Genomic DNA, 12,089 nt, shown 5'->3' with positions numbered 1-12,089 from the left:
TGGAAGATGCATTAATGAATAATGAGAATGACGTTATGATGTTATTTCAGTTTTACTGAAAATGACAAAGGGAAAAGAAAATGCCAGGAACAGTGTCAAATATGGAGATTTCAAACCCAAAATAATGACTATGTAAAGGAGAAAAAGAGAGAAAATTAATATATAATGAAGAGCTGATTTTTAGGAGCCTCATCTGCCCTATTCTGAACCAGTATATTTGTACTTTGAACTTAACATAAAGGGTTAAAGACACACATTAAATACACACCTGAAGAATGTCCTGGTGTGCCACTCCCAACCAAGCATATAATTGCACTTTTTTTCCTATTATTTGCTATTCCGACAGATTTCTCAATAAGAGTGATTATGTAAACATTGAGCTGAAAGCCATCGAGACAATCAGTCCCACCTCTTATAAAGCAATATTTACAACAAAGTTCTGAGATAAACTGCAACAAAGTGTAAAAAGAAAATGAAACCAAAAACTATTAAAAGTATTAATATATAAAATATATACAAAAAGGAAATGTACAATGAAAGTAGCTCACAAAAATGTACATTTTATTTCAATTTAATTGACAAACTGCACATGAAGTAATGTAAAGGAAAACTTTTTTCAAAAGGAAAACTTAAAAAATGTTTTAATAATGTACTGTATATATTGATTACTTTCCCCATCAAAGGCTATTATATGATAAATTATAACACATTATCTACACCCAAAATTATTTTGCCATAATCCTTTCATTATTATAAAAAGAATGTCAAGAATTTTTAAGGATTTTTTTTTCAAGATTTTTTTTTCAAAAGGCAAAAAAATATTTCTGGAGATCCAATTTCTAAGTCTGATCTAATTTCTTTTCTCTCCTGTGTTTATGACTTAAGAACAGGTGAAAAAAATGTTTTGCCAAGATAATCTTTCTAAGTTCCATAAAAAATAAACAAAATTTCATCTGTGAAACAGATAGGGAAAAAAGTTTTGCCTGGCGAAAAAAAAGTTTTTCCAGGATCATTTTTCTAACTTTTTTTCCCCCTTTCGTAGAAGTGGGCTAATCTGAAGAAGGCTACAGAGTTTATGTTGCTATGAATGCAACCCCTTCAAGGTGAATCAAAACCCCTCATTTTGCAATAATGACCCGCTCACTGTACATTATCCTACTTATTATACAGCTATTTATTAAAGAAAATAATGATTTTACACAAAATATTGATTTAAAAAGTGATTTTATTGATTTCAAAATGATTTTAATGCTTCTGCTAACTCTATAGCCTTCTTAAGATTAGCCTACTTAGCATTTTAATTGTCGGGACTTTGCAGTTGACACTCCTGGAAACACAACTGTTACTAATGATACAACCGGTATCAATATGACCATTATCACTATCGCTTATCAGTTAAGTTAGTATGTAGCAATAGGCAACTAGGAGAGGCGCTAACCAGATCTGCTGCCGTTGCCTGCACTCCACTTTTCCCTTTCTGTAATGGTTGGAGCCCAGTATTTTTTTTTGTTTGTTTTTTTTTTTTGCCACAGGGTGTCGCGAATGAGCTTCAATTGGTATCTTACTGGATTTCTTTCTGTGGATTGATATTATTGGACCTGGTCCTCCAGAGTCTATAATCAGAAATGCATCCATAGCAATGGTCTGTTATTCAGTAATTATATAATTGACCAGAATCAACAAAGTTGTGTAATAATTAACATTAATGACCCGCTCACTGTCCCTTACATAGTTGGCAAACAGTGTTGCTAATCAACAGTATCAGGAAATGACTCAGAAAAATATGTTTCAAAATGACCACACTGTGACAAAAAAAGGGTTTTACCGCTCACAGAGGTTCAAACAAAGATGGGGCAAGTTAAAATTTGACTTGATACATTCCTCCCACGTCTCACATTGGAGGTGGAGGAGTGGAGGGTAATGATTCCAACAACATGGTATAGACTTTGAATAACATTATGTAATATTCATTCATTTCAACATTGAGCTTTGCTTTCTGGTTTGTCCACATGCCAACATGGAGACTGAGTATGAATTACATTTTCATGTGAAATATTCCCTTATTTGATGTATTTTCCATTTCATCCCTGTCACCCTGATCTTTATCCAGGATACAAAGCTTGCCAGTGTTATTATAGTCTTAAATGTTCTGAGGTCAGAGCATGATATTTTCTATGAATTATTTTCTCCTTATCTTCACTGCCTGGGACTTTCATTTTAGTATTATATACAAATAATTTACATTTATGTATCTATTTGTTTGTTTTTCTGAGTTCATTCTCTCGCTGTCATAAATACCCCTCATAATGATAAAAAATGCTTGGCAGTATACACAAAAAGTTTACTTGACAAACTAAATATGAAATAAATATTGTCCACAGCTTTACTCTCTTTTTTAAATTTGATTTGTTGATACGTTCTCCATGTACTCATCTATCACTTTCTCCAACATATTCCAGCTAACTTGTCAACTCATTAGGACATTATCATTTCTCGCCAAACGACTGTATGACAAATGTGCTTTTTGAAAGAAGGTACACTCATCACAATGTAGATGTTGACTGTTTCCAGATGAGACCAGATGTCAGCCAATTGATATGAAATTGAATGCCTCCAAACTAGTTGTGATGTCACAAATCCTGCTCAAAGATATGCACCTTAAACTCAGATTTTTGGTAAGCACAGAGAAAGTTTCTTTCTCCTTCTCCCTTCAGCAGATTAATGTGTAAAATACCATTCAAAGTCAGCTCATACCTCATTCTGCACAGTGTTTATTTTTAGTTTAGTAAGTAGTAAGTACTGAGGACTACCTAGTTAATTGCAAAATATGTGGATTGGTTTTTGCATACTGTAAAACAGTTATCTTTTCTGTGTAAGCACACAAACAGTCATATTTAAGGTGAAATGTGTTTTAAGTAGTGTTCACCACTAGATGGGGACAGAGAAGTTTGTAACCGCTAAGCAAAACACAATTTTGTTCTATCCACACTTTGCTCTAATAGATACTGTAAGCTGCCAAGTAAGTCATATTTGAATGTTGTTTTTCTAGTTGAAAGTAGATTATGACAGTGTTAATCACACAGTGGATGTCAAAGTCAAAATGTGTTGGTATATAGACTATACTTCATGTTGATGCAAAATACAGTATCATCATAGAAACTACAACACAACTCGTGAAGTGTCAGGGGAACTAGTTCAAACAAGTCTATTCTTGGCATGACAAGCAGTCACGTAGGACAGACAATGACACATCACAAATATCAGATTTCAGTGTTTTGTCTATTAGACCTCATGAAATTTCCTTGTTCCCCTCAATTTCCAAGTACCTCTCTGAAATGAAATATCAGTCATATTTGCATCCATGTTCACACACTCACTCATTCATCAATCATCTTATCAGCATTTCAGGTAGAGCAAGGGGAGGTGTGTGTGTGTGTGTGTGTGTGTGTGTGTGTGTGTGTGTGTGTGTGTGTGTGTGTGTGTATGTGTGTGCGAGACAGGGATTCAGTGGGTGTCTCTAATAGGAGGGCTGTATAAAGTGACAGAACTGGAGGGAGGAGTGCCTGTGACAGTAAGACAACGAGGAAGACAGAAAAGGAATTTGGAATGAAAGAGTTAGACTTTCGCTCTCGTCTTTGAATGTAACATCTAGGTGAGTGTTACCTAAAGTTCTAAATGAATTAAAGTTCTCACTATCATGATGATTGTACGTAGCTGTGATCACATTAGCAACAGGGCCACAGCTTTTGACTAACTATGATTATTGCTATAGGCATCATTGCATGTTATGATGCTCCTAAATTTTCATGATTATATTCGACTTCTTGTCTTTATTAAGTTATTGTGAATGTTTTGTTTGTACATTTTATTATACAGCTCATTATAATATAATTTTTGTTGCAGACTTACTTTTTTCCATGCTGCCTTAAAACTCCTACAGTAGGTATGTTTTATGCTTTTTCTATTACATTTAATTGACAGTTCAGTTTTTTATCATATAACTCAAACATGGAGATACTGTACCCAGTCATACATACTTTCAAGAGGTAGTAAACATGCAGCTCCACAACACAAACAGCTCTATTTTTTTTAATGTAAAAAGAAAGTATTCCAATACAAGATACTGTGTCTTATAAGCATACTATACTCCACCTGTACAGCAGTAATGTGGATATATTTGGGATAAGGAATTCACAATAAAATTTGCTGTGAGAATAGGAACTTTTAAGAAATCACAGAAATTTTTAATGTGTGCATTGCCAGTTTATTAGGTACACCTGCCTAAAGTGTAAGCAGTCTGATAAAACAGCTGGAAATAAAACTTTCCTTCACAAAGGTTAAAACTGTGTGGCTCACTTTGACATTAATTCCTCTATACTTTATGTTTGGCATTCCAAGAAACATCTGCTTCTCATATTGCAATTATTCAAGGTCTTCATTTTTCATTTTAAAGGCAACTCTAATACCACAACTCAAAATTTTACTCAAGCAAAAAACAACCACTGATTTGTGACCGTAATACATGCAATCTACATATTATACATCACTTATAGCTGTACAGATAATGGTTGAAATACACCACCAACAGAGGCTTCACTAAATTCTCTTGAGGAGGAAAGCAGTCATGTCATCAGTGTTGTGTCATAGGTATATTTACTCATATGTCTGTGTTCATGTGCAGACATAGTGCTGTATTTACCTCATCTAGGCATGCAGTAGGAGTTGTAAGTCTGTGGTTGAGTGTAAGAATGCAATGCAAACACTTGTTTTGATTTGTCACATTTTTATTCTGAACTTTTTAATGATCAGAACATGTTCTATGAAATGACAGCTTATTCTGGCTATTATCCTGAAAACAAAAGCCCACTGCTCCAAAGGCCCTTTGCTCCAAAAATACACACTCTGGAGTCGGAGTTCAGTGACCGCTGGTCTTTTTACTTTCCAGATTCCATTAACATATTTCTCAGTTTAACAGATAATGTATAAATCATAACATATGACTTTGTATGACTCCTAAAGAAAGACTTTTCATTTCAGCTGATATTTAACTTAACTGAGGGCTCTTCTGTGAACTAAGTTAAATAAACTAAAGTAAGATGTGTAACGTTACTGTTTGACATTCCGAAACACCGCCAGTCAGCAGGTCCACACAATTTTTATGACGAGATTTCATTAAATCAGAGTTCTGCTTTGTGAAACATCATGCCAAATTTATCATAAGAACTGAGTGAATTGTGATAAGTTTGTTAAGTTAATTTACATTCTGTTTCCTACTGTTGGAGGAAAACCTCTGTTAACGCATTGTTACATTTAACGGAGCCAGGCTTAGCGGTAAACATCTACTCCTTCTAAAAGATAATTATGATTTCGGCAAACATTTAACATAGTTCAGTATTCATTTTAGCTCCATGTAAAGTGAATAATCATGACGTTTCCTAGATAATTCTCATCTGCTGTAATGATGCAGTTTACATGTACTTACATTTTTATAACTGCTGATTGATTAAATTGGAGATCTACTGAGTGAAACATGACGCTGAATTAGCAGAAGACCTCAGTAATATATAAAAAGTCTGCTTTGTCACATAATAAACATTATCAGTGTCTGATAACTAATAATGATGCACTGCCATTATTTATGGTTAGGCATTCCAATTAGGCAACCTGTCGTCTTTTGTCCTTAATATCTTAGTGTATTTTGATGTGCTTGTTAAAAAATAATTATGTTTTATGGTGTGACAACACTGTGGTTAAGGTCTGGTTAGGTTTAGGTACAAAAACTGTTTGAGTTGGGGAAAGATTGTGGTTTGAGAGCAATGGGGCCTCAGAACAGTGGGCTTTTGGAATAACGGGCTGTCAGACTATAGGCTTTTTAGTCCATTGGGAAGTTTTTCGAACTATTGGGATTTTGGAGTAATGGGCTGTCAGACCAATGGCATGGCACCCTACTGTAGCATGTTGGAGGTAGATGGGCGGAGTTCCCATCATGCTCTAAGACAATGTGTTTATGGACATAAGTTTAGGTATATTGTGTTTCCAAATCACCTCACACAGATGTTATCTGATACACAGTGATTAGTGTTACTGTTCTTTGCACTAACTCTACGATGTTTCTTGTAGCTAACAGATTGCTGTAATAGAAGGCATTTTTACACCATGAGTGAAGTCATGTGGATGGTTAGTAACCTCCCTCCAGTAGAAGTGTGAGCATGCACAGTGTTGATGATCTATTCTGTTACTAATAAAAAACATTGTCTTGGAGCTGTGCAGTGTATGGGGCACAGGGACTGCTATGAAAACTGAGATTATTTCTCCGCTTGAGTTCTTGTCCCTGCAAAACACTAGGAACTGGATTGACACTCTTGTATGTGTCTATAATTGGAGATATAACAGTGAATTATCAGCCCAGAAGAACACTGGTAGAGGGCAGCGAAAATAAAAAATGAAATTGAAATTCCCTTTCTGCTTACAGAATCTGGTAGGTCAGAGCATACTGCATAGCACCTGGTTGTCACAGCAAGTCTTAGATCACTTTGCTATGTTTGTTTTCTGTAGAGGTATTCTTGGTTTAGTTGTTCAGTTTATGCTGATAAATTGTTTGCATGTGCAGGTTAGCTAACTGTTTCACTTGTTTTTACTATTTTTCATTGGTTGGTTTGCAAAGCTGCCAGCTTGATTTTACTGACCACACACATGCATTATGTCACAGTATACATGTTCTGTTACAGTACACAACAGTGGTAATTGCTGTAATCATTCCTCCTGTTTATACTGGCTGCTAAAAGATCCCCCTCAAATGTGCTTTTAATGTAAATGATAGGAGCCAAAATCCACAGTGTGTCCACACAGTCATTTTGTGCAAAACTGTATGTAAGAGTTGATCTGAAGCTTATATGAGGCTTCAGCAGTCTGAGTTAGTCATATCAAGTGGATATCTGCTACATTTACAGTCTTTTTAGCATCAAATTCCCTCTTTGTGTTTCCTCTGGGAGTGTTTCCCTGTTTTATTTTATTTTAATGTTTATTTGGGCACCTGACTATTGACAGACAAATTCTGAACCCGTCCTTTAGCTGAGTCCTTACTTATTTTTTCCCTGGTGACAAGCAGACTTTGGTTATATCCCAGACTCTAGGGTTTAGCGCCTATTGGCACAGACCGACTGCGGTTACATGACTACATTGCTGTGGAGACATTCTGAGTTGCTTTGCATTGGATGATAGAGCGTTGCACCACGAACAGATTTGGCTGACTTTCACTTTCACGTGATTTATTGTATGTATTGTGGTAGTTTGGCCCAAAATATTCACAAAGTACAAAGTGAATATCTCAAAGAAAACAAGATAGATTGACACCCAGCTTAACACTTTAATCCTGACAATATCACATCAGTATTCAGTATTATATAAGTTCCCACACATTCCCTGACTGTATTGCTTGACTAAGCATGTACAGTTTCCCAAGAGCTGGTATGTGGTTAGACCACAAGAACAGGCTTTGACATGCTGTTTGTGTCAAAGGGATACTGTAGAGTTGTTATTTTCATTTGGATTTCTAGAGAATGAGGAACAAAAGGAAAGTGTTTTTAGTGTATTTTCTGAGACTAGAGTACACATCTAACAGCTGGTATGTAAAGCAGTTTTCCTTGGAAATTCTCAACTGCACGCATAGCCTGAGTACAGGCATTACATTAGTGTGTCATTATGCAACTTGACAGGCTGTAGAACAGGACATGAATACATCATACGTGAAATGTCAAGTCACTGTGAATTTTTCATTCCTGTCATCACTGTGTGATTGTACTGTTGAAAATCCTAAAATGCAGGCTGTTGTGGTCAATATGAGTCAAAGTCATAGTACAGTAGACTAAAGCCAAGAATAATACTTTAATCCCATCACTGATATTGTTGATTTAAGTCTTTCAATTATCTATTTAATTGCACTTAATAAAGATTTCTTTACCGTTTCCTTGGCAGCTTGGTAAATTTGTAATTGATCAATGAAGATTAACAAGCAAGACGATTATGATGCTCATTTGATTGAATCATGGGATATGAAGATAGGAAGTGAGGATTTGTCAGCTGTCTACAGGCAAGGGCATGTCTACTGGTGATAGCATCATCATCACCATCATCACCCTCAGCTCCATCACTATAGCACAGTGTACTCGTAAATATTTTCTGCTATAAACAAATGTGAACATGCAAAATAGAACATCAGCTACTACAGAAGGAAACATGTACAAAGCATTCAGCTTCCCAACAAGAACAAGCAGGCAAGTACCCGTACCTCTGATTTTAATCATTAGCTTCTTGTTGCTGTCTTTTTTCTTTTAGAGCACCAATGTCGAACATGACCTCCACCTTGGATGGCTTAGAGGAGAAGCAGTATTGTCCCCTGCTACAGATCATGCGGAAGCACAACCTCAACAACAACACAGAGGCCAATTTGGTTGTAGTTTGCTTCCACGGTCTGGTCTCCTGCTTAGGGATTTTGGAGAACACCCTGATCCTTTGGGTGGTGGGCTTCCGCCTACGGCGCCGTACTGTAGCTTCAGTTTGGGTGCTCAACCTGGCCATGTCTGACTTCCTAGCCACCCTGACACTTCCCTTCTTCACTCACTACCTTAGCTCCTCCCACAGCTGGGAGCTTGGCAGCCTACTTTGCAAAATACAGGCTTCCATCTTCTTCTTGAACATGTTTGTGTCAGCCTTTCTGCTGGCAGCCATTTCACTGGACCGCTGCATTCTGGTGGTCAAACCAGTGTGGAGCCAGAATCATCGGTCAGTGGCAGGAGCGTGGAAGGTGTGTGTACTGGGTTGGCTATGGGCAGCAATTAATACATTTCCTTACCTCCTGTTCCGCTCAGTGACTGAGAAACTGGATGGGAGGAAACTGTGCTATCATAATTTTGCAATGTATTCAACCATGCTTGAGAGAGACTGCAAAGTGAGGCAAGCAGCAACAGCCATCTCTAAGCTGTTGCTAGCATTCTTGTTCCCCCTGGTGGTGATTGCAGGGAGCTACATCCAAATTGTTCTCAGCCTGAGAAACAGAAGCAGGAAAAGGAAGCAGAGTACCAACAGGTTAACTGATACACTGATTGTGTCAAACAATGCAAGTACCCCTACAACCACAAAAAACACCAATATCTTTCTCAAGCCTCTGGCTTCTGATCCATCATTGTCTCTGGCACCTACTTCCTTGTCCCCCACCACTACCCCTAATCAGAACAGTCAAGGCCAGTTGTCTAAGAGCTTCACCAAGATGGTAACATTTGTGATCGCAGCATTTGTACTGTGCTGGGCTCCCTATCACATCTTCTGTATGATTGAAGTAACAGCCCAGTATTGGCGCCCAAATCTCAAACTGGTAGAGGTGGGGCTGCCCCTGGCCACAACCATTGCATTCTTGAATCCAGTGTTGAACCCCATTCTGTATGCCTTCAGCTGCCCAAACTTCTGTGTGAGAATACGACAGAGTCTGGGAGCGGTGTTTGACGGACTGGTAGAGGAGGGAGGAGGGATACTGATGGCCCAAAGTAGAAATATACGAGCTCATATTAGGCGGAAGAGCAGTCGAGATGTGAGCTTTGCAGTGCCAGGGTCACCAAAGGGTTCACATTCACCCCGTCAATCACCTGACATTCCACCCCCTTTCATGCCCTCTCATCATGGCCTCAAAGACAGTCAAACAGAGAAATCAGGACAAGAATCAAAAAGTGAGGTGGAATGTAGTTGAAATGCCAAAAGTATTGGATTTGTGGCTTTATATTTGTTTATAACTGAAAATTTTTTTTGTTTGTCCGTATCACTTTAGTATTAAATTGACAGGCATTTTATACAGTCTGAAATTATTGAGCTGCTTTGGTTTATTAGTCATGTCACTGTTTTTACTGTAAAACCTTCTTGTGAAGTCTATTGACTTCACAAGAAGGTTCTGGGCCGAGCCTGCACGGTCCTTTACAGTCCTGTTGGCATCCTTCTCTGGCTGCCGTGTCATTATTGTTATGATTGTTGTTATGATCGTTGTTATTCTGTCTCCCCCCCCCCTTTCCCTCTTTCTCTCTCTCTCTCAACCCAACCGGTCAAAGCAGATGGCCATCCACCAAGAGCCGGGTTCTGCTTGAGGTTTCTACCCGTTAAAGGGGAGTTTTTCCTTACCGCTGTCGCCAAGTGCTTGCTCATGGGGGAATTGTTGGGTCTTTGTAAATTAAAGAGCACGGTCTTGACCTGCTCTATGTGAAAAGTGCCTTGAGATGACTTTTGTTGTGATATGGCACTATATAAATAAAAAAATGATTGATTGATTGATTGATTGACATGTTATCATTTGATTCCAGTGCCCTGAAATTTCTCAACATTTCTCTTCTCACAGTAAATTGTACATAAACAGGAAAAGAAGTGAAAGAAATGCACTCCTGCTCTCCCAGGAGAGATTAGCATGTATCTTGCAACACCTCCAAGAGGTCTGAAGATAAATGTGAGGGGTCATGAGAGGAATACAGGAATATGAAAGAAAACAAACATATTTCAGCTACAACAGACTATGTTTATTATTTTATTCAAGAGAAACATAAGAGAGAAAATTTATATTCAAACTGCAAAAGCTAACAACTTTGGTTGCTTTAGGTTGAGGGCTCGTGCTATTCAGATTACGGCCACCAGAGAGCAGTATAGCACTGATTACGTAAACAGACATGAAATGACAATATAGGATTATTTAAATCTGAACTAGTGAACGTCTGATCACCTTTCTAAGTGATTGGATTTGATCATATCTGATACCCATTTTGATTGACTGTCTCATCACTGCTGTTGCAATTGTCTAGTTTCATCACGCTCAGTCGGACACACACACAGGCGGAGGTGTAATGTAGGCCACAGCAGTGTGGGATTACCATGGAGGTAGTTGTAATTTGGAGAGAATATTAGAGAGTGAAGATCCAGAATATAAAGACAGAGCAGGATTAAACGGGTCAGACTGACATACAAAGTTCCACTTTCCTCTCTGCCATTCAGTTCCAGCAGATTATCTTCCACTCTCTATCCCTCCCTTTGGGATGATCTCTATTCCTCTATTTCCCTCTCTACACTATGTCTTTGTGGATGTGCAGCAATGGCTTGTCTCTTCAAAGTGATGGAGCAAACAAAGAAGATTCAAAGTGAATTAAAAAAAAACAGGAAACAGAAATGCAGTGAGGAATGAAGTGTTGCCAGAGGTTGACGTGCATCCTGTGTACATTCTACTGAATAGTTTTACCATTGTGGATTGCAGAACAATAATATATTAAAAGACATCAAAATGCTTTGAAGGGATCTTTTAAGTGATGTAGTGATGCAGTGATGGATGGGGATAGATAAGGAAAAAGATAATTAAACAGCAGGCGAACAATGAGCACATTGACAATGTAAGATGTTGGAAACGATGGAACCAGAGAGATTATATAACACACTGTGAAAAACAGTTGGTACAGATGAGTGATAAGGAAAGAATGAGAGAAAAAGAGAGTAGGTGGGGGGAGGGTGGAAAGTATTGCTTTAAAAGGGTTTAATGCATTGCTACAGTACTTATAGCCGACAGATGCTGACTAGAGAATTAAAGCTGCATCGCAGATCAGTGATTTTCTTTTTACCATCATGCACTCAAATGCTGTATACCCTCATATATACACACATACAGTGAAGGGGAAATTACTTGGCATTTGTTAAAAAACTTGTAAGAGCAAGACAGTTGCATGTCAGCGTAAATTCAACCAGAGAGGATCAAAAATAGCAATGTGTATGCACACACAACTGTGTATAAATATTATGTATGTTTGTGTATATTCAAGGAGAGTCTAATAAAATTTAAATAAAATGTTCTCTGTTGTGACTGAAAGTATTTCTGTTTAAGAGTTCCCTGAGTGGGAACAAGCAGGTTCATAGTGTCATTTTGTCTGTAAAACATTATTTGGAAGGAGCATTGCACCACTGGCATTATATGATTCATTATTGTTATATATCATATCATCATCATCATCATCATCATCATCATCATCATCATCACATACCACTGCACAACCACTACAAGATCACTTAAAGCTGGAGAA

The 12,089-nt window shown here is 37.7% G+C and overlaps 1 protein-coding gene across 1 annotated transcript; it reads left to right on the top strand.

The window, feature by feature from the left end:
- Positions 1 to 8,349: 8,349 nt before the first annotated feature.
- LOC121881392 (prostaglandin D2 receptor 2) lies at positions 8,350 to 9,782 on the top strand. Its single transcript, XM_042389155.1, has one exon. It carries the CDS (start codon positions 8,351 to 8,353, stop codon positions 9,737 to 9,739), a length of 1,389 nt encoding a protein of 462 aa, XP_042245089.1. The 5' UTR covers position 8,350; the 3' UTR covers positions 9,740 to 9,782.
- Positions 9,783 to 12,089: the final 2,307 nt, after the last annotated feature.

This window comes from Thunnus maccoyii, chromosome 2, assembly GCF_910596095.1.
Source record: "Thunnus maccoyii chromosome 2, fThuMac1.1, whole genome shotgun sequence".
NCBI lineage: Eukaryota > Metazoa > Chordata > Actinopteri > Scombriformes > Scombridae > Thunnus > Thunnus maccoyii.
Note: the sequence above shows the minus strand (reverse complement) of the source record. Positions and strands in the feature narration are given on the sequence as shown.